Source organism: Cheilinus undulatus, linkage group 19, assembly GCF_018320785.1.
Source record: "Cheilinus undulatus linkage group 19, ASM1832078v1, whole genome shotgun sequence".
Lineage (NCBI taxonomy): Eukaryota > Metazoa > Chordata > Actinopteri > Labriformes > Labridae > Cheilinus > Cheilinus undulatus.
This window is the reverse complement of record NC_054883.1, coordinates 25,407,146-25,432,580: the sequence shown is the minus strand read 5'-3', so window position 1 is coordinate 25,432,580 and position 25,435 is coordinate 25,407,146. Positions and strand designations below refer to the sequence as shown.

The window sequence follows — 25,435 nt, the reverse complement described above, 5'->3', positions numbered from 1 at the left end:
GAGCATGGATTTATTTTCTTATTCTATTCATTAATTCTTTATAGTGCTTTCAACATTCATAAAAAAAACAAGCTTTTCCTATAGGTGCAGTTTATGACATAATCAGGAGGCTTCCCATAAACATTAAGACTATACACACGTACACTTTCATCCACTCGACCCTTTGGGGGCCTTTGTGTAATCAGGACGTATCACATACAGAGCCACATATTCCCCTCCACACGCACACGTACTTACACCGAGCTCTTTCACTCATCACTGCCCGCCCCTCTCAATCCCACAATCCCCTCTGTTTGATCTCAGCAGGTCATACGAGCCACGCCAAACTCCAGACTGACAACAGCTGGCTCCTCTTTGGCCAACTCGCTGCTGTATGTCCCATCCAGCTCCCCGTAGCTCTGTTTCCTGCTCTCGGTGCCACTGCTGCCCTCTACTGTCCGCTCCGTGTCGAAGCTTTCCGTGGCCTCCTCGCCCACCTCCTCCTGCTCATCCTCTTCCTGTCGCTGCACTTCCTTGTGGTTGATGGGGGCCCCCAGGATGAGGGAGTCGGGACGGGGTGGGAGGGTGTTTGAGCGCTGATCTCTGGTGGGAGGCGGTGCAGGGGGGTCAGAGGTCACAACAGGGGTGACACCAAGCTGGTGGAGCCGCTGGACAGACGGAGAAGATGACACAGAGAAAGAGAGAGAGAGGGAGAGGCTCATTAAAACAATCTGGCATCCTCATGCACGCCTCTGACTCTACTAGGAGTGGTGTTACTTGATCTGAGCTTCTGATATTATAAATCAGCGGTTCCCAAACTTTGGCTGTTGGCCTCCTTTGGCAGATGAAGCATGACAGCACTATCCAACTGAATAACCAACTCAGCAACAATTTAGAACAATTTAGTCTGGTCTGATAGCTTGTTAGTGCAGATTTTTAAAGTTCAGTTTAAATCATACTAACACAATCATTAGAGAAAGTGACTGCTGCAACTGCTGCTACTGGTAGCGTAGCTGTGAGTTGGAGTGTGGACAGCAGATTTATACAGATATTTTATTGTGTATTTCAAACCTAAAACTTAAGTCCTTCAAAACATTCTTTAAAGTTTTAAGAATGACAATGGGTCTGTTGTTCCTGCCTAAAACTCTACAAACCTATTCATACATACTACAGTTGATATACGCTGGTATTAACAGCTGATATATGAGCAGAAATTTTCATATTAGCTGATACCGGTATCATACCGATAATATCGTGCATCCCCTATTAGAGCTCAGACTGAACACTGGTGGTCAGAAGATATCCTCTGTGCTTCATTTTTACAACATTTTCCTCTGTGCACAGATGAAATGCTTCCATGTTCTACTACTATAATTGGCAGCGTGTCTGTCTTGATTTGCAAGCCACACCATTGCTCAAATTTTCTTGGTAACTCTCAGAAGACTTCTTGGGTGTACTGGTTTGAAACTGGTGCCATGAAAAAATAATACAAATGTGCTTATTTAAAAAAAAGAACCCAAAATGTTACACCAAGTCATCATTTGAGGACTTCTGCTGTGTTCCATTTACCTCAGAAGTCAGATGTCAAAGCTGGGAATGATGTCACACTTGAGTTGAATGTGTTCCATTTGCTACGAGCTCATAAAAGTAAGTGAAAGAGCTGGAAAACAACTGGACTTTGAGAATCAGGGAAACATATTTGGATGAGATGATGCAGATGCTCCATGATCCCCAATCAAATGTTTGAATATGGTTCCATCTTCACTTAACTAGCATCACGCAGAAAGTGGGCTGTATGATGCTTTGTTAAAGCTCCACAAAAAAGGAATGCACTAAAACTTTGTAAATACATCAAAAGGTAAAGCTTTAATGCTCCCCTTATTGTATTGTAGGCCTATCACTGCACATATGCAATGATGCCCAGAGACACTGAGCCATTATGCAGATATCTGGGGAAAAACAACCCTTTCCATGCAAATTGGCCTTATTGCATTAAGCACATAATGATGAGGATGAAAATCAGCAAGGCATAAATAGAGTAAAGACTAGTCTAATGTCTATGAGAGCTGACAGAAGTGCGTTGTAGTTTTTATGATGCCAAAACTTTCCAGAGATCAGGAAACAATTCCACTTCTGTATGACTTTAAAATAAATGATGATAAATGTTGTGTAAATAAGGTTGGTAAATATTATTTTGACATTGCTATTACTAAGCCGTTACCATGAGTAAAATCAGTCTGACGCTCTCAGCAGCGTTTTTTATCCATGTGTGCCACCGTTAAGCAATACAAAGACGTGGCTGTTTTCTTAGAGTTTCCTTTATTCAGAGAGGAAACTTAGTCAGGTTGGTGCTTAAGTAAACGTATCAATATTGCTTTTAATTAAATGTCCTGTCTGTTGTTCTGAATATTTAATATGGATTGTCAGAATCTGTGCAGGATGCGGGCTGTAATGGTAAGAAATCCAGCAGGAGTCCCATGCAGGGCTCTGGTTTAATCAATGACCGTGTTGACTTGTGAGTTTCAGCCAGCTATGGTCATAGCTGTCCTTGTTTAAGCAGCTGATGAAAACAGAAAGTGAGTATCTTTTTGTGTTGGTTTATTAATTTATTTTTTTTAATAAAAAAATCTCCTCATCATTAATGTATTTAATGAAAAACTAAAGTAATATCGACACAGCTGAAAGTCACCATATTGCACAGTCACTGATTGAACTGAAACACTGATCTCACGTCATTATTTTACAGGCTTAAATATCGACTTTTAAACCACAATGATTCGGTAACCAACTGGTTTGACGGGCATGTTTGTGTCTGTGCAGTGGTAATAACTATATACATGTGGAGACTTGTGGACTTGGTTTATAAATTTGTCTAAAACTTTTGTCCTTTCTTGTCTCTGTTCCTGTTTTGCCACACCTCCTCTGCCTCTACAGCACATGTACATACTGCATCCTGCATCTGCTTGGTGTTTATTTTTCAGGACATGCACAGCCGATGCTTGAATAAACACAGGGGATCAGCCATGTTAACAGCAAAGTTATCTCTGGCCCAAGCCTAACACATTAACATAACATTGCTGGACCCCGCATCTTGAGGGTTGCAAAGATCCCTTCTGATTGGCTAGTGACACTGGTTAGGTTGAGAAGAAGAGCTGTGAAATTCATGACTGGAGCATTGGAAAGCCCATCAGTAAAAAAATCCCCAAGTATATTTATTTTATCCTCTTCTCCACTTACAGTGTCATGCTGGAGATCATGCACAACCCTGGGGAACTTCAAGCCCCCACAAAAATCCTGAATGCCACAGGGTGATATTTCTGTTCTATTAAAAAAAATGCTGATTTAACTACAAAAAATTTACTCAACTGGAGGATAAGGTCTGTAGTGATACTGGATTTAAGAGTGATTGACTGACCCCTCCCTCTTGATTTGTTGGCTTTACTCATAATAATGAGAAGTAGTGTGGGTAAACTCACACTCTCCAGTGCTTGCAGCGTGATCTCAGTCTTGCAGCTGTTCTCTCTAAGCGTCAGGATGGTTTTGAGGATGGACTGGCGTGGATGCATGGAGCGATCAAACTGGTGGTACATATTCCTCCAGAACCTTGAAAATCCCAAATGTATGTGCAAAATCAATATACGACTCTTCAAAAAAGACAGCATGGTGCTGCAAAATGTTACAGAAACAGGGTGGTAAAGAGGGACTGACTTGAAATTGTAGGGCAGAGTGGAGGGCGTCAACACGGGGTGAGCGTAGGCGTAATCAGGGCTGTAGAACGGGTTCAAGTAGTTCTGTTTCTCACTCATGAGAAAAGCCCACAGTGAGTGAGTCCGCTCCCTCAACCTGGAATGGAAAAAGAAAGATAAGAGGAGATTTAAACTCATTAAAAGTCACATATTATGAAAAAATACACTTTGTCAAGCTTTTCTACAAAAAAATATGTGCCCCTGGCTTGTCCAACATCCCTATCGCCCTCTTCTTTCTCCACCTTTAAGAAAATGTGTGCTGAAACAAGCTGTTCTCAGATTTTCCCCTAATGATGCCATGTGGGGAGTTAGTAACTCCCCCAGGTTTGACTGGTCCACCGTCATACACATTAATTTCCGGAGATGGGTGGAGTCAGGGGCAGAGTCAGACAGCTCATTAAGATTTAATGCCACAAACAGAAACAGCATGTTCTGTGCAGGGCTGAAACAGAGGGGGGTTTTAGACATCCAATACTGGAGGGTTTTTTTCAGCTACAAACTCCACAGCCATGTTTTGGGGACCTCTGAGACTAATATTAACTTTTCTTAAAGGGTAAAATATGTGGCCTTTAACTTTGAAGCAGACCAATGGGGTCACCAAAACATTTTTTGATTTCACCCCTCAATGGTAGGAATGGTACCTTTGAGTTTATGGAGACAAGTGCTGTCATACAGTTTATATGGCATGAAATGTATATTTATTTTTCAATGCCACTAGATCTGTTTATGCTTTAGCACACTGAAATGTACCCCTCATAGGACTGGGACATTGCTGTGTTGTTTTTACCAGTGAAATGTGATCTAATACTGTTGAAAAAAAACCCCAACAAAATTAGACATATATGCGCGTGCTGGACTCACTGCAGCTCCTCTCTCTGTCTCTGATTGTTGCCGAGGAAGTTTCCATACTGGCAGGAGTGGACGTGCTCATGGATCTGCAGCAGGAACCACTCACTGAACTCAAACGCCTAAAGGGATTATCATTGTATTAATATGACATAAATTATACCATGCTGTATTTGAGACAGACTGATATATGCCAGTACAATACATATGTCATTAAATGCTTACACACACACCTGTGGGAACTGTTCTGTCAGCTGCCAAACACACTCCAGGAATTGAGTGAAGATCGGAGACACCTCCTTTGGATCCCCGTCCAACTGGTCACACCTGAAAATACCAGGCCACATACATAATAACAATGAGTCAACACTAACAAAGGACTTATTATCATTATGTGATTCCATCTTTCCAGAAGTAGAAAGCTACTGACATCCAGAACAGTCTATCACTAACTCAATTTGTTCATACCGTCAGATAAAGTCTAATCATTGTGTCTGTCTGACTACAACTGGACTTTTAAAGTCATGTCAGTTGGACTGAAATCGTCTAAATCTCATTTCTCAAAAGTCAGACCAGGACACCTAGATAATGTGGTTGGGGATTGATCTGTGGCGTTCCTGGTGTCTGAGCATGGGGGTGAAAGTCAGAGTCTTTCAGTCCTTGGTCCTCCTGGTCTTACTATACTCTTGTGAGTACTGGACACTGACTGATGGCCAAAAGAGCTGACTGCATTCCTTTGTAACAACTTCTCTTCAGCGCATCTTTGGGTGTCTTTGTCTGGCCATGTGTCTAAAGCTGACGTGCTCAGGAGAGCGGGGATGGAAACACCAGGTGCGCTTTAACAGGCCTGTACAGTGTAGTCAGTGGTGATGGACTTCAAGAACTTGTAAAGGCCAGCTATGAACTACATTTCCACTTAAAAATCTGGAGATCCTGGAAAACCCCCTTTAAAATGAGAGATTGCCAAAACATAAAAAATCCCCTTAAATTTTGAAAACATTTCCAAAAAATGATCAGTGAAAATTCAACAATCACCCCCAAAATATCCCTTGCAATATTCCACAGTAAACTTTTCTGAAGAAAAATAAGATTTACATAAAGTTTTCACCCATATTCATTTAAATTCCTGGCAACTGGACCAGCCACTCGGTTGGCTGGTCCAGGCGCCAGGGGGACCACATCAACTCATGATTCTGGAGCTGACTACAGATGGGTTAAACTGTTTATCCAGCTAACCGTGCACATCCCTAATGTGAACATACTGACAGATTTCCAGGCCTCAGCTAACCTGCTAAAACCTCACCTGTCTGCAAACTTGTGTCCAAAGGAGATCCAGTCTTTTTCTATCAGCACCTAGGAGACAAATGTGACGTTTAAAGTAAGAGAAGAAAAGATTTTCATATTAGCAGCTCTGTGTTGTGTCTGTGTTTGACTGTTAGTACCATGAAGCCCTTGATGGTGCGGTAGTAAGGGTCCATGAGCAGCGCCCCCAGTGAGCACACCTGGGCTGTTCTGTCCCACCCGTCTGAACAATGAACCAACACGCTGGCTCCTTCCACTGTCACCGCCTGGGGAGACGGCAGAATCGCCAGGATTGTGTAAGAACAACAACATGAAAAGCAGTGAGTGAAAGTTGGCATCTTTCAATGATGGATGGGTTTGAAGAAAGAACATTTTTATTGTTTCATGTTTAACCCCAAGAGACCTGAGCTTTTGTTTCTAGTATATTTTCAGTTTTTTGCTCTTCTTTGGGATCTGTAGGACCTATTAAGTCCAAAACCTAAGCCCTGTGTTTGAACAGGAAGTAGTTTTTACCAAAAAGTGATGTTTGCATATGAGGACAACAGGTGTATCTTACATTACAACACAAAAAATGATCGATTTTTTAAATTTCTATACATTTTGAGTGTGTAGGCCCATTGGTAGGGGGCCATTCAGTCAGTAAGAAATGGAGTCAGTATCGTGTAATCATTTTTGTGGTGATGGACTTCAAGAACCTGTAAAGGCCAGGGACGAACTACATTTCCATTTAAAAGATCTGGAGATCCTGGAAAACCCCCTTTAAAATAATGAGAGACTGCCAAAACATAAGAAAATCCCTAAATTCCAAAGACATTTTCAAAAGAAGATCAATGAAAAACAACAATTACCCTAAAGATAATCCTTGAAATATTTCCCAGTTAACTTGTCTGGAAAAAAAACCCTGTAAGATTTACACAAAACTTTCAAAACTCCTGAAAATTTTCAAGCAAATTCCACAAATTTTTCATCAAAATCAGTCAAATTTACAAATAAATCCCCTGCAAATTTCTTGGAAAACTAGGGAGAAAATCCACAGAAAATCCCTAAAACATGATGGAAATTTCAAAGGGAATTTCTACCCAAAATTCTTGTTGTTGGCTTTTTGTTCCTTTGTTGTTAGAGGAGGACAGTGGATAGAATCAGAAACAAGGATGAGAGAGTTTGGGAGAGACATGTGGGGAAGGGCCACAGGCCAGAAACCCAGGCTGCCCCCACATATGAGGCATGCCTCCAACCACTAGGTCATCTGCTTTCTCACTAAAGTTCTCAAAATTTACAAATAAATTCCTTAATTCCTGTGAAAGTACCAAAAACGTATAAAGCACACTGCCTCCAAAATATTCCTGAATAGTTTCAAGAAAATTCCTGAACCTTTCAAAGTGAATCCTCTGGAGTTTCCAAGAAAATGTCTTAAACTTTTTTGGAAATTCGATTTGATTATCTCTAAAATTTCAATAGCAGATTTTATTTCTCTGTCGTAGGAAAGCCAAAACATAACAATGGACATGAGTACCAGAGATATGAGCCTTAGTTCAAATTGGATCATAGAGGAGATACGGTGTTCCCATGCACACAGAGAAGCCTGGTTATTCAATATCATCGTGTACATGTTTGACAGCAACATCCTTGCGTCTGATTGCTGGGTTTTATTTGTGCAGGCATTAGTGATGTTCATTTTCTACTGAATAAAAGGACAATTCTACAATCAGAGTAAAATGAAATCACTTTGGTCTATCACAGGCTACTAAAAGCCAACATGGTGTTGCAGATAGGTGGATCCAGCTCATTTCCAGCAACAGTTTATCCAGGTCCGGATAAGCTAGGTCTGGTTATCTGGACCTGGCACCGGATGAGCAGAAGAAGATGGATGGATGGGTTTTCCTTCAGAAAAGGGGGCAGGCATCAGAAGGCAAAGTAACTGGATAGGTGAAAACCCTTAATATATGTCTCAGTAGCCCATTTTCTTTTGGAGTTCCCCGGACAGAAAAATCTTTTTTTTCTAAATCGGGATATACCATTTCCTGAAGTTGTGATTTGATTTTTACACAAAACACAGCACAAAATATGATGTTTAAAAAGCCCGATCTAAACTGGGGTACTTAAGTTCATATAAATGAAGTTATTTACATTCAAGGAGCAGAAGAGGAAAAAAATAAAACCTTGGTGAGGAAGATAGCCGCATCTACAACAGCCTTGATATGTCGCAACCAGCCACTGCTTTCCAGACCGACCAGATAGTCGCTCATGGTCAGAGCACGAGTCCCGATCACTGAAAGAAAAATAAGTAGTTCTTATGTTTGACCAGTTACTCACCATCTTCATTTTTTCTGAATAATAAGGAAGTTGCACAAATAAAAACAGAACATTCTTCATTTTTGTGTGTGATTCTGTGAGTTTAACCTTCCAGGAGCTTCTGCAGGCTGGTCCTCATCACGTGGATGTTTTCAATGCCAACAAACTGAAAGCGGATGTTGGAGTAGTTGTCCTCGTTCTCATAGCCTTTACCAGCTGCACGGTTTGCCAGTGCATTCAACTGTAAGACAGAAAAGTCAGATTTTTAAAGGAAAGGCAAATCTCTTGCTTAACCTTCAGATAAAGCCTGATTAAGAAACTCATACAACATTATTAAACTCAAAATAACTCTTTAAAAATGACAGTATCCTACTGATACTATTTGAAGGAACTTGACTGGGCTGTTACCTTTGGCCTGGTATCCATGACGTAGATATATGGGCTGTTGTGATTGGCCCTGCTGATAGCCTGCAGCATGCTCTCATCCTCTAGGCATCGTGCACTGAACCCAGACAGAGGCTGACTGCAGCGACACACTGCTGCCTGTTAGGTAAATACACAGATCGGAACAAGGCTGGTAAAACAAATGACTGACAAGATTGAATTCAAAAAATGCAGATGTTAAACTGATACTACAACTACAAGTTAGTTTACATACTGTGGGAAAGTGAGTGAGTTCTTCCTTCATAAAGTTGTTTAACATGGAGATCGGGCTGTGCAGTTTCAGTGTTGCAGATAGTGCAGTTATTTCTGTTTTACTTAGGGCTTGGAAAGTTTTAAAAAAATGCCAGTAGAAAGGCCTTAAAGTTTGCAGCTGTACCACTACTGCAGAATTACTTTTATTTTCAAAAAGAGAAAAACTTTTTGCCACTTGATTCCCAGGGGACGGAGCTTATATGTGTCCCAAAGGTCTGTAAAAAGATGGCTGGTGAGCGTGCTTTTTCTTTACGTGCACCAACATTGTGGAACAGTCTACCTTCTAAACAGGCATCTTCTACTGATGTATTTAAAGCAAAGCTAAAGATGCACTTGTTTACTGTTGAATATGAGTCTTAAATCGTTTGTCTGATTCTCTACAGTCTATTTTTAAGTTTTATATTCTCAAATGTTTAATTTTTTTATTCTATGCATAGCACTTTGATTGAAAGCCCTTAACAAATAGCATTTTATTATTATTATTATTATTATTATTATTATTATTATTATTAATAATAATATTAGTATTTTAGCCTCTCTCATCTGATTTATAGATGGCATTCAACTCGATGGCATTCGTTCAACTCCAAGAGATTCACCAAATAATCTAATCTAATAATCTCATATGCAACAGTATTCTACTTACTAGAGAGCAAGTTAGAGCTGTAGGTACATGAACAAAAAAATCTGCAGTGAATATTTTAAAAAAAAGTATTCACCTACATTAAGAAGAAAAACATATATTAAACAGCTCTTTCTCACAAATATGTGGCAGAAGATCTGATTTGTTTTTCTCTATTCCTCCCAATGAGTTGTTGTAAACAATGCACAGTACACATAAAATCAAGGTCACCTGAAAATCTGTCTTACGGGCATTTGTCTGAAGCTTTAAAGTCAGCTATCAGTGACAGTCAGCAGCAGATGCCACAGCTGTAAAAGCCACCACAAGATCCCAGCGCCCACAAATCAGCCATAGGATATGCCTTTACACCAGTGATCTGAACATATGCAAATCAGCTAGAAACAGTAATCCCTAAAGATTTTGTTAATTGTCTGATCCAACTATAACAACTATAGCGCAAAAGTCAAAGTTTCCTTTTTCATACAAAAATAAAAGCTCTAATGAGCAGAACTCCATAGACGGTTGTAAATCAAATATATGTTCATAAGTGGACTCTTTATGACCATCCTTTGGCTGCAACCCTCAGGGTAAAATCTCCACTTTGCAAATGTTATCACAGCCTCTGCCTTGACATTTGCTCAGCACATTTGTAAAACCCACAGAGCACACCCATTCATTTACATGCATCCTATGGCCTTCGCTCTAGCACCACCTTGTGGTAAAACTAACAAAATTGTGATAAATTTCGTCTATGGCATTAAGATTCATTGTATTTGTCCCTTTAGACAGCTGCCATTCGGACGTTCTGTATTAACTAATGACTAATTCGTCTTTAAATTATTAGTCTTGTCTATTAATGAAACAAGTCACCCAAAAACACTGAAATAGAAGAATTAGAAGACACGGTTTTGCCTATCTTTCTTCCCTTTCTCTAAGAACTACAAAAAAACCCAAAAAGACCAACTTTAATGAGTCATTTTACTACAAAGTGAGGTATGTACAGATGTATTAAGAATGAGGAATGTAGTCTGAGCTTACCTTCTTTTCTTGGTAGAAGTATGTGAGAACAGGAAAGCGTCCTTTGCTTCTGAACTTTGAGCTCCCCACAATGATTGGCTTACTGGCTGTGATGGGAACATACAGGTCCCGAGGATATGTCTCACACACCTGAAACCCAACAGAACACACATATCAGTACAATATAATGAGGAAATATAATCAATAATGCTTCATATAGCTTATGTTAGTTTTTTTAGATAATTTAGATGACAACAGGATGAGCAATGAGGACTGTCACGGATTAAATTGATAAAGTGGGGGTTTTCTCTTCCTCTCTCTTTACCTGAACGACCAATTGATTGATCGGTGTGTGGGTGTAATTTCGATTGACCAAGTCTTTCTTTGGCCAGCCTGAGGCCTTGTAGGGTTAGGGCTACGTAAATCTACGGCATATGATACTGCATAGATTCCATGCAGTATAAACCAGGCTTAACTGTGTTTACAGTTTGCACAGCTGCTTAATTCCTACCTTGTACTCTCTGTTGACGTTGGTGAGCTGCCATTGGTCGCAGGGGACACCCATCCTCTCGAACTCGGCCCCAAGGTCGATGAGCTGCCACCCTTCCTCCCTCTGCTGATCGTTCTGTTTGGGGTTGTAGGAGAACGCATAGAGCTCCTCATAGGAAACTGCACAAAGGAGAGACAACGCAAAGAAGTAGCTTTTAGCACAGTCAGTGTGCATGTGTGTTTATATACAGGCTGTGTATGTAAAAGTAGCTATGTGTGTAAATGGACAAATATTTGTGTGTTATACATCCTCTATGTAAATGTTATTATACGATTGATCTGGGCTTTCTAAGGGTTTGGTCTCAATTTAGAATCTATTTTAAACTGAAACTATCAATTATTACTGCTCCTTTTCTGGCTAATGAAAACTTTCCATCATCTTTGACAGACTTATCTTTTCAAATATTTCAGAGATGGGGGATTAGGTGTAAGAAGGGCATTTCATTTCTTTCACACAGCTAGAGAAGGATTTTAAAACTCCACAGCTGTGTATCTTTAACTAGTCACTAGTATGTAGTTTTAGCAAAACAGGAGAAACACATTCCCTGCACTTGCTCACTTAATCAGGCAGTGGGAGGAAGACTTAGCAACTGCAGTATAAGGCATTACAGTGCAGACTACAGCTGCATTGTATGCTCAACTTCATAACATGTTCAACATGGATCACAGGAATTTAAATCTGGGTCAATATTTACAGCCAATATAGGCCATTATTGACAACTTATATAGGCTGATGTTTACGGCCAACAAAACCATTGTTTTCCAGCTGATAGAGGCCTATATTTACACCTGGTAAAGGCTGATATTTACAGCCGATATAGGTCAATACTGACAGCCAACATGGGTTGATATATTCAACAAATAAAACCATTTTTTACAGCTCATACAAGCTGATATTTACAGGCTGTATAGACTAATATATACAGTCGATATAGGCCAATATGTACAGCTCTGCAAGGCTGATATTTACAGTTGATATTAGGCTATTTTGAGAGATGGTATAGGTAGCTAATTAGAGCTGATACAGGCCAATATTTACAGCCCTTGTATGATATTTACAGTAGATATTGGATTATATTAAAAGCTGATATAGGCCGCTATTTAAAGCTGATAAAGGCCAGTATTAACAGGCACTATAGGCCAATATTGAGAGCCTATATGGGTGGATATTTATGACCAACACAACTGTTATTTACAGCTAACATAGGCTGATATTTATTCTCAAAATAGGCCAATTTTGACAGTCAATACAGGCCAATATTTACAGGCTGATATTTACAATTAATATTGGACTATATTAACAGCTGATAAAGGTCACTAGTTAGAGCTGTTACAGGCAGATATTTATAGAGTATATATCAGTCCCATTTTGATGGGAAACAGCACTAAAGATGTGGTCCGAAGCAACAAAGAAGGAGAGGAAGGCGCTGGTGATTTCTGAAGTGGTGAAGATGGAGGAAGAAAGCGACAAGATCAGAGCTGTGAGCCAATATCAACAAATTATATTGTGCATTCATAATCTCTAGTTGTATAGCTGAATAGTATTTTTTATTGACATGTGGTTTTACAATTTACCACAACACATTTAATCTTGCCACAGAGCACACCACCTTGTCACACCGTTTGAAAACCGCTGTATTAGGCAATAAAACAATGTTTAAACATTTCTGTTCTTAAAAATGTTTTGAGTAGGGAGCACAATTGCGAATGAATACTTAATATGAAAATTCACAAAAAATTACTGATAAATAGAACAAAGAGAGATCTTTACACTTAAAACTCACCGGGCCGTAGAAGACGTAAGAGCGAGCTGTAAATGTCATGGCAGTCTCTTTCTCTCTGCACCACAAAGTGAACCACCCTGAAGTTACGACACTGGATGACCAGAGGACAACCTGTAGTGGTCAGCGAGAGCTTCTCCACAGACGCTATGTGGTGATGTAGGATCTGAAGAGGAGGGGGAGAAGTAAACGACAGTTAAAAAAAGGACCTGAAAATAAATAATGGTGCAAAGACAGAGCAGGAAGTCAAACAAAATAATGGTTAGAGCTTCTTCAAGCTACTCACTGATGTGATGGCAACATGCAACACTTCATGTAAGTTTTAATAGGGAGCAACACGGTGTTGGCATACATCATTCTATCTTGATCATCTTATTTTCACAAACACTGGAAACCAAAATAGTAATCCAAATAGGCACTATATTAAATGTCTAACATCACTTTGTAAACAGATTTTTGGTCCAGAAGCAGCATTAAGCCTATTCTAACATACAAAACCTAATATCATCTTTAAAGAATATTAAAGGATGAATAGATAAGCAAGAGAAAGGCAGGTATTTTCAAAGAAAGCTTGCAGTTTGGTCCTTGTTGCACTGTCATGATGCATCTTTTTCATATTATAAAGTATAAAGGGCAAGAAGGACAATGCAGCCCATCACCATATCTAATGAGGTCAGTTGAAATTCTACTGAGATGCCAAACCACAGGAAATCATAAAGATGCACATTCATTAGCATTGTTAATGGGCAACGCTGTCACACACACACATGCAAAGTTGATGCAGTACCAGCTGTTAAAAGAGAGAAACTCTATTGCTCTTTAATATTTCATAAGGCACAGTAACAGTTTATCAAACTCTCTCTCTGTGGCCGACAGACTGATTCTAAACTGCATTCAAAACTGTAGACGCATCATGCAGCATACCCACAACAAAGAAACACAGGAATACAGCAGGAGACCCACAGCATGCTCCAACAGATTTAGCCCAAAAGCAAGAGGAAAAGAAATGTTTCCCTTTTCTCAGCACATTACGCAGGAAGTATGGTGGGGAGGAGGCGGTGACCTGAGATCTGCTGAACAAAGCATTTTAAACCAGGCTATCCTTTCTAACATGCAAACCATTCACTGAGGAGATCTATACTTTAAACTTTGAGTGCAATTTGTTGAACATCATAACAGGATCAGTGAATGCAAAATGTTCAACCAGGTGTGCAAAACATCACCTGGAGTTCAAAGAAGCCTGTCAATATTGATAACAAATAATAATAAGTGGCATTAAAGGGGGAAATGTTCAATGAATTGCTGGGGGATCGTTGGGCCTCATGCACCAAGTGTTCTTAAGAAAAATACTTCTCTTTAAACACTGACACGGTTTTAGAAAAGAGTCTACCACTCACTAAAGTTTTCTTATATGTGTTTTGTTCTCAACTAAGAACGAAACCTAAAAACACTCAGAGCTAGGAATAACCAGTAAAACAGGAGTAATGTATCCCAGGGTATCAAAAAATAGCTATAATATTTCTTTAATTGTGTGAAGATGCTTTAAAAGTGATGAAAGAACTCCTTATAATGATGCGGGGGCTAATCTGGCAAATAAGAAATGCCTACGTATAAACCGGCACATTTTTAGTTGAGCGCCATGGCTGGGACTACGTTTACACTGCACTAGAGCTTCTCCAAAGTCAAACTGTTAAACGTGCACCGCTGGTTGTAATGTGATCCATGTGAGTTTAAAATACTTAAATTCTTCTTCCTGTGTGTAGATAAGTAATGGAAAAGGATGACATATCAATAACCATAAATGTTGCAGCAGCAGCATCATCACACATTTAAACCACCAACAGTTTTAAAATTGTCTTTACCACTTAGGTGAAATTCAGATGAAGTTAATATGTGCTTTTTCGTTACTTTAGGGGCTTTAGAAGCTTCCTGTAAAGTGAACTCACAGCTGGATGGAGCTCGGTATGTTGTGCAGTTGTTGCATAGTATTATTTAAGGCCCATCTCTATCTGTTTAAAAGTGCACGGTACATTTCTTCACATTCCCAGATCCTTTCTGATAAGAACCCGATAAGAAAAATATCTTCTGTCCTGATGTAACTCAGTTTACCTGTGAAAATGCTTCAACTATAAATCACATACAGTGACTCTGTAATCAAAGGTTTTTTGGACTAATTTGGAAGCATTTTGTAAAAGGATTAAAGGAAATGCCTGCAGAGGTATGTGCTCTGCTTGTATGTGCAAGGTATCAAGTGCTTGTATAATGTGGATATTAAATAGCCTACCTGGTGGTAACACCATATACACCTGTAAAATTTGGGTAAGGTTTGAAGGTATCAAAAGACACTAACTGCCCAATTCTACTCAGAGCACTCTTTCATACATCTGAGTGCTGACACACCAGTGCAAAGGTAAATGTTATTGTATTTTTCTTATTTGAGAGCGTTAATATTATTACATAGCATACAATAAGAAATTACAAATTACTACACTTTTTTTACTAATGCAATGTTTGATGTAAACCACAAACTGCCTAATGTGACAAATTTATACAAAAAAACCAATTAAACTAGTAGCTAAACTCCAACCTACTTCCTGTTTCCCCATGACTTTTAATTGTAGTTTCCTTTTGCCTAACAGACACACAAACTATCTGATTCAATACTTCCTTTCGGTGGTTATGCAAATATCTGACTTTGTGTGGCTGCAGAGAAACAAGGTTACAGCAAAAATGTCATTCACTGAATCATTTGCAATTCAAACTGGCCCTGACCTCTAAGCACATCTAATTTTCTGAGCCGCATTAAGCAGTGATAAGAAGCTTACTCAGAAATAACACAGACTGCATATTCAGAAATAAAAAGGTTCTTTTCCTACAGCAGACTGACAAAGATTTTGAGAAAAGCTGCTAGGCATTTTGTGGTAAACGCGGGGTAACATTAATTATATATTACAGACAGACGGAAGAAAATAACATGCAAAACACAGATAACCTGACACGGCAGACAGACAGTGTCACATATCCAGCTTATGGTTCACAAAATCAAAAAATGACTATCTCACAATATTACGATATTACAATATTGTGCAGAAGTCTAATTTGCAAAGGTTTCCTGAGCCTTCATTCCCTCACTCTGGTTTAGTACACACAACCACAGTCATGGGGAAGATTGCTGACTTGAAAGATGTCCAGAGGACAATCACTGACATCATCCACAAGGAGGGTAACCCTCAGAAGGTCACTGCTGAAAGACGAGGCTGTTCTCAGGGGCTTTATCAAAGTAGATTCATAGAAAGTTGACTGAAGGGAAAAGTGTAGTAAGAAAAGGAACACAAGCAACAGGGATGAGCTCAGCCTTCAGAGGATTGTCAAACATAGCAGATTTAAGAACTTAGGGGGGAGTGGACTGGGACTGGAGTCAGTGGATCAAGAGCCACCACACAGACGGGTCCAGGAAATGGACTATAAGTGTTGTAGTGTTGAAGCAATCCTGAACCACAGATGTCATAAGCATCTCACCTGGGCTGAGGAGAAAAAGAACTAGACAGCAGAGGTCTTAGTAGTCCAAAGTAATTTGGAAATCAAGGTCTCAGAGTCTGAAGGAAGATTAGAGATGCTGTGAACCCTTCAGGTCTTGAAGTCCAGTGTTTTGTTTTCAGTTTTCACTCAGTGATGGTTTGGGTCCATGTCATCTGCTTCTGTTGGTCCACTGGTCTTTATCAAGTCCAAAGTCAATGCTGTCAGCTATCTACCAGGAGATGAGATTTTAAAGCCCTTCATGCACCCATCTGCTGAGAAGCTTTATGGAGATACTGATTTCCTTTTCACATATCATAAAACCCCAGCCAGACCACAGACTGATCAGCTCCATGACACAAGCATCCATGCAGCACTTTGTGCAAAAGGAGCTCCAACCAATAACACTGTGCATAAATGAGCAGAATCTGAACTATCCATTAGCTTTGCAAGGTGACCAAATAGGCACACAAAGTCCAGTAAGTTTCCAGATTGACTGTGGTAGCTTCCACTATCTTCTCATCCACAAGGTTTTTATTTGTTTATAATCATTCACCATGGTAGGAGTATCTACATTTTTCCAGATAAATACCCCTAGTGCATTTACTGTGTTTAGATCTATGCATGTTATACTTGGGGTATAAATGGACTGTGTGTGTTTATGACACCTGTAACACTGACAGGACCTTCAGTACTCACCCAGACCTCCTGCCCTGCAGATGTCGAGTTGTTTGAGCTGCTCTCCACAAAGATAAGATGTGTAGCTGTGAGGTACAGTGTGCCATTTGTGGATTTGTTACTGAAGCGATCCAGCAGTCGCACCTGCTCCACCTGCAAACACAAACACAGACACCAGAATAATATCTCGAATCATTTGTTTGTGAGCAGTTTAAAGAAAGGTTGATTTCTTCAGTTTGTGCATAAGATTTATTGAAAATGAGAAGGCAGGATTTTGCAAATGGAAATTAAACCTGGCAGAAAATTGTCAAGTGGCTCTTGGCTCTTGTTCCAGCTGGCACGCTACCTAATCCTGACCACCTGGGCCTAACGTTCAGCTGCCAGCTCCACTAGAATGACAATAACAAGGGAGCCCTGCACCTGAAAAGACAGTCGTATAGCTGTGCCTACAGTTTTTTTAACGAACATGGAGCACAAAATAATCTTGTTAATTTAATTTTAAACAACTACTTATTAATCTCAACTAATGTGCAGCCTTGGTGTAGTCTAAGTGCTGTTTGCAATGTTTTTCCTACCCATTTTGTATGGATGCTCTCAGTTAAACATTCACTCAAGTCACACATCTTTACACAGGAAGACGGTCATGGTCCAATGCTTCTAATAAAAAAAAAATTCCACACATCATCCAGTCTCTTCTCATAGAGGAAAGGTGACCAGCAAACCTACAGCGAGGCATTATTGTTTTTCAGTAATATATTCATATAATTCTATCTTACAAAACATTTCATAGGCTTTGACTAGAGATGTGATGACATGAAATTTCATTTTGTAAATAGACTTCAACTTGATAGCATTTTTAAAAATCACCTGACTACCTAACATGCTTTTTACACCACAAGTCACACTTACCCATTCACACCCATTCACACACTGATGGCAAGGGCTGCTATGTCAAGAGGCCATTACTATCACACTAATACCCATTCACACTCATTCACAAATGTCTTTCCTAAGGACACACCAACATGTGACTGCAGGAGCTGAGGATTAAATCGTCAACTTCTCTTACCGAGAGAATAAGGTTGCTGTAAACACATGAAAACACTAAGATCTATGATGGAATTTTTGATTTAGACCATTAGAAAGTTGCTGGCCTCTTTTCTGGTGGGGTTTTATTGAAGCCTATGACATCATTAGTTGCTAAAAACAACATAAAATCACTGAGCAGTTCATCTCAGTACAGTCTGTTGTGAGCTGATGCCGCTGCCTTCATTAAAAGTTAACAACCAGCTACATGTTTTTTTTTTGTTCACAGTAAGGTGACTACAGGTCATTATACGTATCACAATGGAGAGATCTGTGTCAGAAAAACAGTAAATTTAATCCCCAATGTCCATCTTTGCTCTGGCAGAGCCAGACAGCTGCGCTGTAATCGGAGGCACTTCTTTTAATTTGAGAGAATCGTATTTCTCCTGAGCGGGCGTGGCTTCAGTTCATTTAAACGACACGCCCACATGCTCCTAGAGCAGGTTTTACTGCTTCATTTTTCATGATTTTAAAGCTTAATTTCATAAACTTAGAGGTGTTTTTCATGACTGAAATTTGGCCTGGTGGTTCATAACACAGTGGCCTTTCATATAGGAAATCTGAAATAAAGATATTTTTTATCATTTTACAGGGTCTTCAAATATTGACATATAAACTTAGCACAAAAAGTAAGGAAATTTGTGTTTGGTAGATTATTCCTTTGTTGTAACAATGCTTCTTAGTAATAAATCTTATACTGTTGGAAAGCCTGTTTATTACCCTTTAAAATGGAGCCACATTTGTAAGGAACATGCATTGTGGGATGACCAGCAGAGCTGAGTATGTGGGTTACGCCCATGAAAAATCTGCCAAATCTTCTCTGCCAATGCCAAACAGCTTATTTTGCTGTTGCTATTGACTCTTGTTTGAGCTTCTGGTACCCCCAAGTGCTGCCAATCAAGTGCCTGATTGGCTGCACCTGTAAGCATGGGCCCTGCTACAGTGGTCAGTAGGTGTCTGCTCCAAGAAATAAACAGGCCTCCCAGCAGTATAAGATTTATTGCCAAGAAGCAGTAAAGACAAAATCTACCAAACACAAATTTTCTTACTTTTTGTGCTAAGTTTAAATAGCAAACATAAAAAGGTTATTAATTAAGGTTGCCAACATTTTATCCCTGAATACACATTTTAAATGCGACAATGTCCATTTTTTTACATTTGATAGTTATTTTAATTGCAAGCTGCCATGAGCAAATGGAAAAAAGTGTTTTTATTATAGAATTTTTACATTAGTATTCTACTTAAGTTGACAAGGAAATGTTTTTGCAAATACAGTTAAAAAGTTGTCACAATACCAGAATTTAAATTCTCAACAGGACTATTGATATCAATACCTGCTTCAATGCCACAGCAATAAAACATTATCTCTTTGGAACCCAAAACTAAAAAGGGTCACTAAATATACTAAAAACTAGACACACTGTCAATGTTAATAAAAGACAAAATCAAAAAGATTTTCCTAAAGATAATGTATATCCAAATAAATATTAGCCTAATTATCATCATTGCTCCAGAAGACATGTATGCAATGCTTCCGCTGTCTATGTTTTCTGATGTAATATTTTAGGATATTTTATGGGTGTTGATTTTTGTGTCATGATGGGAAACTCACAGTCGAAGTCCACAAGTCGGAGTGAGAGACAGGGGACATCGGTGAATCTCTCCTATGCTCTCACTTCCTCTCTCTCTCTCCTCACTGCAGCTTTGGGTTGAAATTAAGACTGTGTGTTTTCTCTCATTACTTAGAAACTCACATAAAAAACTCCTGTTATAGCATTTCAAGCACAATGAATGAGTGTGCATCCTTAAGCGTTGAATTCTCTTTAAATCCTCAGAAATAACACCCCTGCTTTTTAATGATGGTTCAAAACTACTGAACTATATTCTGTTGCCAAAGGGATTTAATACTGCTGGCGCTGCACAGAGCCCAGATTCATGATTCATCACACTATCAGCTCTGTTGTTGACTCAGACATCCTCTCCTTTGCTTCTGTATCCTGTTGTTCTCAAGTGATTGAATGAATGAGCCCAATTCTGTCACCCAGCAACCTACGCTACACATCTCTGTCATAGCCGGATTTCTTTGCAGGCTGAGTCGGGAGATTTCTGTATGAATGAGTGAGATACTCTCACCAAAGGAAGCTGCAAGACATTTAAGTTTAATGAGTCAGTCTCAGCTATCTTTCTAAGTGTCCTGATGTAGACAGGCCCTGATAGATCAGTGGGTGAGCAGAGTTGACCTGAGCTGTGCTCAGTGACCGGCCAATCCTCGCTAACTTTCCCAAGTTTGTGCCCTTCACAGATTAACACACGTGAACCATTTCATGTCACACGCACAGGGACACAAATACTAAAGGATGGCCACACGCAGAAGCTTGCTTTGTTAATCTGGTGCAGTTTAAAGTATATGTTAATCAGCGGTCAATGTTCTAATACAAACTGAACTTTTTTACAGTCAATTATACATTTTAGAGAAAGCAAAATGATATTAGCAGGTCAGCAGGAAAACATCTGAAATCAGACTTGACCAACAAAAACTGGAATCAGTGATTTTTAACCTTGATGACGATATTCATGTCATAGCTTGAAATTACTTCTTTCTGCTGGAACAGTAGTAATTTAGCGCAAAGTGAAATCTGTTTCCATTTCTGAGGGCAACAATGCCCTCATCTGCAGTTTTACCCAAACAACAGAAGAGTTCAGACAGTGGGACAACACCCAGTCTGCAACCGCTCCCTCCTGATCCCAGCATATTACTCTGCACCATGTGGAGTCAACCATAATACTATTTATATCTCACTCAACATGAAGATAAAAGCTTCAACTTTCAAACAACACATGCTCACTAACTGATATCCCTGAATAAATCAGATTTTGGCCTTTTACAGGCTCATGATTGTCAGCTACATCAGCCACTGCAAAACAATAAACATATATTGATATACACCAAACACACTGTCAGCCATGCACTTCTAACATAAAAAATAGACAACTTCAGTCAAGCTGAAATTACACCCACTCATCAACCAATAGATTGGTCATTGAAAAAACCCTGCACTTTATCTGCAGACTAACTTAATCATTGACAGTGTAGTCAGTGCACTCTGGCTGGTAGTCCAAATAATCTTGGAAATAAACAAAATAAGCTGTTTGCAGCATGATAAATTATTTCAACCTTTTTATGCTGCATTTAAATAACAGCTAAGTCAGGACTGACCAGAATGCACCTGTATTCTTGTGATTTCTTAACATGTGACTACACAAACTGATGATCACAGCACAGTAAGAACTTGGGATGCACAGTAGGGCTGAACGACTTTAGGAAATTCATCTAATTTTGATTTTTTTCCCCACTAATATTGCAATTATCCCTTAACTTTCTTTTATTCCTAAACAAGGGCTGAACAATTCTTTAAAAAAATATCGCATTCTGACTATTTTGACTCATATTGCGAATTGGATATGAATTGCTTCATTGAAGGGTTTTGTCATTCTCTCATTAATAAAGAAAAAGTACAAAAATTAAAAAGGTAGGACTTTTTGTTGACTATTCCAAAAAAATGGTGCTTGAATGACTGCATGATATGTCATGTATAACATCTCTGCTGCAAAAAAAGGTTTAAAACTAGTATTTTGACACAAATTTCCAGTCAAGAAATATTGCAGCCTTTGCGATTTGAAAATTGCAGCAGGCCATATTGCCATTTAATCTAATTTTCAATTAACTGCTCAGCCCTAATGCACAGCATTGGATATTTGACGATATCTGATATGCTGATATTTACCAGTCAATCTTAGCTGATACTGGTATTGATACCAATATTTAAGTGCACTTCAGACCTGAAATTTCAGACCTTAAAAAAAATAAAAATAAAAAATAAATAAAGTTTGAGGATGGATAAATTAACAGATTCCTGTTAATATACTGACTTTAAAGTGTAAGGAATGATGATAATGAATAAAGAAGGCTTCAGCTGATAGAGGCAGATTTTTATTGCTAAAATAGTTATAGATATCAGCTGAAATGTTTATATCTGCCGACACAATAATTCACTTCTTAAGCTACTATCTGCCATTACATATATCATGCCGATATTATCGTACATCCCTATTGAAATTATGTTCAAAATAACTTTAGATGACTGTTTTTGTCTGATTAAAATCATTAGGACCCACTTGTTACAGCCTCCACTATGAAGTTTTCAGTCGTCCCTGTCCTCTGCTCTCAGAAACAGACATTAAAATTTACCTGTGCATGCTAATGAAATCATAAAGGGACTTAATAAAGTATTTGCCAACCACTGAGTTAAAAGGGTAGTAGGGGTAGAGGCTACATTTGCATGCCATATCACTGCTCAAATTATCCTTGATGCCTCTCAGAGGACTTCTCTGGTGTACTGGTTCTATGAAAAAATCCTAAATATGCACAGATTTTGCAGCAAATCCCAAAATGATGCACCGAGTCATCATTCACGGACTTTTGCTGCGTTCCATTTACCTTGGAGGTCAGATGTCAGAGTTTAGAATGATGCCACACCCAAGTTGAATGTGTTCCCGCTTGATCACAGTAAGCTCTCTTTAAAGAACTTCTCCATGCTCATATTAAACAAGACAATACAGGAGATGTGTCACACAATGCTGTTAGAATCATTCACTGAGAAATGATGGTGATTATGGTAATAAATTATGTTATTCTGAATATTTAACATGGATTTTCAGAATCTGTGCAGGGGGTAATATTGGACAGGAAAAATAATCAGCACAGGGGTAAGGTAATTCATCACATTTGTGCATTTTTTTTGGAGTCTATGCACATTAAGAGGTTTAAAATCACTTACTTGGAGTATAGCTACAGAGTATAAACAAATGTTTTTAAATACAAGGTTAATAATTTTCTTCATATAAAACTATTTTAGCATCGTCCCAATCACCCAAACATCTTGTGACTGATTTTGCTGCAGAAACACATCAGTTTTAAGTTTGCATCAAAACCGAGCTGAAGCCTATGCCATTTTTCTTACCTCATAAATTACTTGCAAGAGACTTGCCCCATCTATCTACATGATTTTCTCATTCTTCTTATTATGTGATACCTCAGCTAGGGTCCAGAAAAAGAAGGTATTTACTTAAAGTTATGAGGTGAGAAAATTAAACTGTTTATGTCTAACTGTCCCCTTCAACCTGAATTTACCTTGCTAGTCAGAATCTCAATGAATATATCACAGACAGTCTGAAATAGTACTGACAATTGAACATAAACTATTCAAAGCTGGCCGTGACGTCACAGAAACATGGCCGCCGTGGGAATTTGGTCAATAGCACCCGGTCTCCCCCATAAATACAGCCATTGCCTCTGCATGGAATTCAGCAGAGTACAAGAAATAGAAGCTAAAATGTACCATCTTTGATTTTCCTTGTTGTGCTGTATCACATTACAGGAATAATAAGATGTTTTAATATTGTTACATTTGCCTCATCAGTAACAGGGCGTGAAGGTAGCAGCGTTAGCATGATAAAGAGGAAGCTATCTGACGCTGATGCTCGTCACGTCTGACACTTTAGGCTGCTACTCGTCATTCACTAATATTCATCCACCACATTCAGTCTTAGCATTAATGCATAACAAACGTAACATCCATGCAGTAAATCTCCAGGAGACAGGCCGAGCTTCTGCCTGTATCCCATCTATTTGTAATTAGCTTAAAATGTTAGCTACCTTTGGTGTGCGGATATGCTCCATTTCTCCGTGTCCAACCCGCTGTAAAGCCTCAGACGACGCCTTCCTAATATAGTTCTACCATTGATAATATGATATTTAAGACTGTTTCACAAACAGGGTTACATTGACGAAGGCTTACGATATGTGTTTATTGTCAATTACTCTACTCCTTCATCCGCGTAAAGGCCACGGTATTAACGACTACACGTACGACGTAGGATTTTCAAAGTAAAAGCATAAGGGCTGATAGGTCAATACCATTAAGCAGACACGATCAGTTTTGATCACTGAGAGGGCCACTGCAATTCTATTCCCAAAGTTTTGAGCATAAAACGATTCTCTCAGTTACACTAAAATGAATATATTTATAAGTGCTGTCAGTCAATTATTTTTTGTCTGATTAATCATAGGCTTTGTGATAAATTAAAAACAATTAATCACATGTGTAGATTATTTGAAAAAGATTGCACTACTGGTAGATTTAAAGATAATAGTAACAAAACAAGCAGAAAAGGCATGCTTCTGAGTGGCATCAAAACTTTTTACTCTTATGAAACAGAACAAGTGGAGGTCAAGGACAGATTCCCCACTTAATAGTCAATCTAGGATGGTGTTAATCTGAAGATTATAAATTGTATCCATAAAATTAAAGGATTAGGAGCAGAGAGAGTTTTAAATGTGTTCCAATCAAAGTATCAAGGCCGGTTACAAGGCTTGTTTATTTTCATCGGATGTCCTTCATCCCTCTTCTTGACAATTTATCAGTGTATAGTATTTATTCTTCTCGACTTTGCAGACATAGCTCCAACTTTGGCCCCACACTAACACAATGAGAGGCTAACATCATGCTTAAAATAATATCCAGTACAGTATCTGCAGTTTTTCATGAGTGCAAGTTTGAGTACTTAGGCTTGGTATCGGCACCAATATCCAATACTGGCATCCCTAATATACTGGAATTCTCACGAGGAGTTACAGCACCATCCTTTATCTGTCTTGATATTTATCAGGAGGGATAGATATCAGTGACTTTGCTATTCATCTGTTCTTAATTTTTTTCTTTTAAGGTCACATAATAATGTGTTACTTTTTAGGCTTCTTCACTTTGTTGGAGGAACCCCCAGGGCAGACCCAAAACTCCCTGGAGAGACTGTATATCCTACCTGGACTAGAAACACCCTGGAAACCCAAGGAAAAGCTACAACATGCTGCTGGGATAGATAGCTAGAAATATGCAGGAAAGCATGGATGAAAGGATGAAAGTCTATGACAATATGTTAATTTCTCAACATGTACAGCCCAGATTTACATGTATACATGCATGTATGTCATCCCAGGGCTTCCGTATTATTGTAATAATGAACATTTAACCATGTTTTAATCCTATCCTTAAGGCCCAAACTACAACAGTTTCCATGAAATAATTTTAAAAGTTAAAAAATGTGTAAAATTCTGGGTCACGATTTCTCATTGAGTTGGTGTTGGTTCCTGAGGCGGGATGTGTTTAGAACCGCTGTGATAAAAGGTGGCAAGTATAAAGCAATAAAAGCAAATAATACAAAATCTGTTTGTGATGGAAACTGCAGCCAAGGTTTCATGACAAAGT

At 38.9% G+C, this 25,435-nt stretch overlaps 1 protein-coding gene across 1 annotated transcript; it reads right to left on the bottom strand.

The window, feature by feature from the left end:
- Positions 1 to 9: 9 nt before the first annotated feature.
- Positions 10 to 24,022, bottom strand: mtmr6 (myotubularin related protein 6). The gene is made up of 15 exons (XM_041814349.1): positions 23,827 to 24,022; positions 17,046 to 17,177; positions 12,834 to 12,996; positions 11,012 to 11,169; positions 10,522 to 10,650; positions 8,574 to 8,708; positions 8,274 to 8,406; positions 8,033 to 8,142; positions 6,014 to 6,139; positions 5,875 to 5,924; positions 4,805 to 4,898; positions 4,587 to 4,693; positions 3,688 to 3,822; positions 3,456 to 3,582; positions 10 to 647 (listed from the first exon to the last, which is right to left on the bottom strand). The coding sequence occupies exons 1-15, from the start codon at positions 23,848 to 23,850 to the stop codon at positions 300 to 302; spliced, it is 1,971 nt and encodes a 656-aa protein (XP_041670283.1). The 5' UTR covers positions 23,851 to 24,022; the 3' UTR covers positions 10 to 299.
- Between the last annotated feature and the right edge of the window lie 1,413 nt (positions 24,023 to 25,435).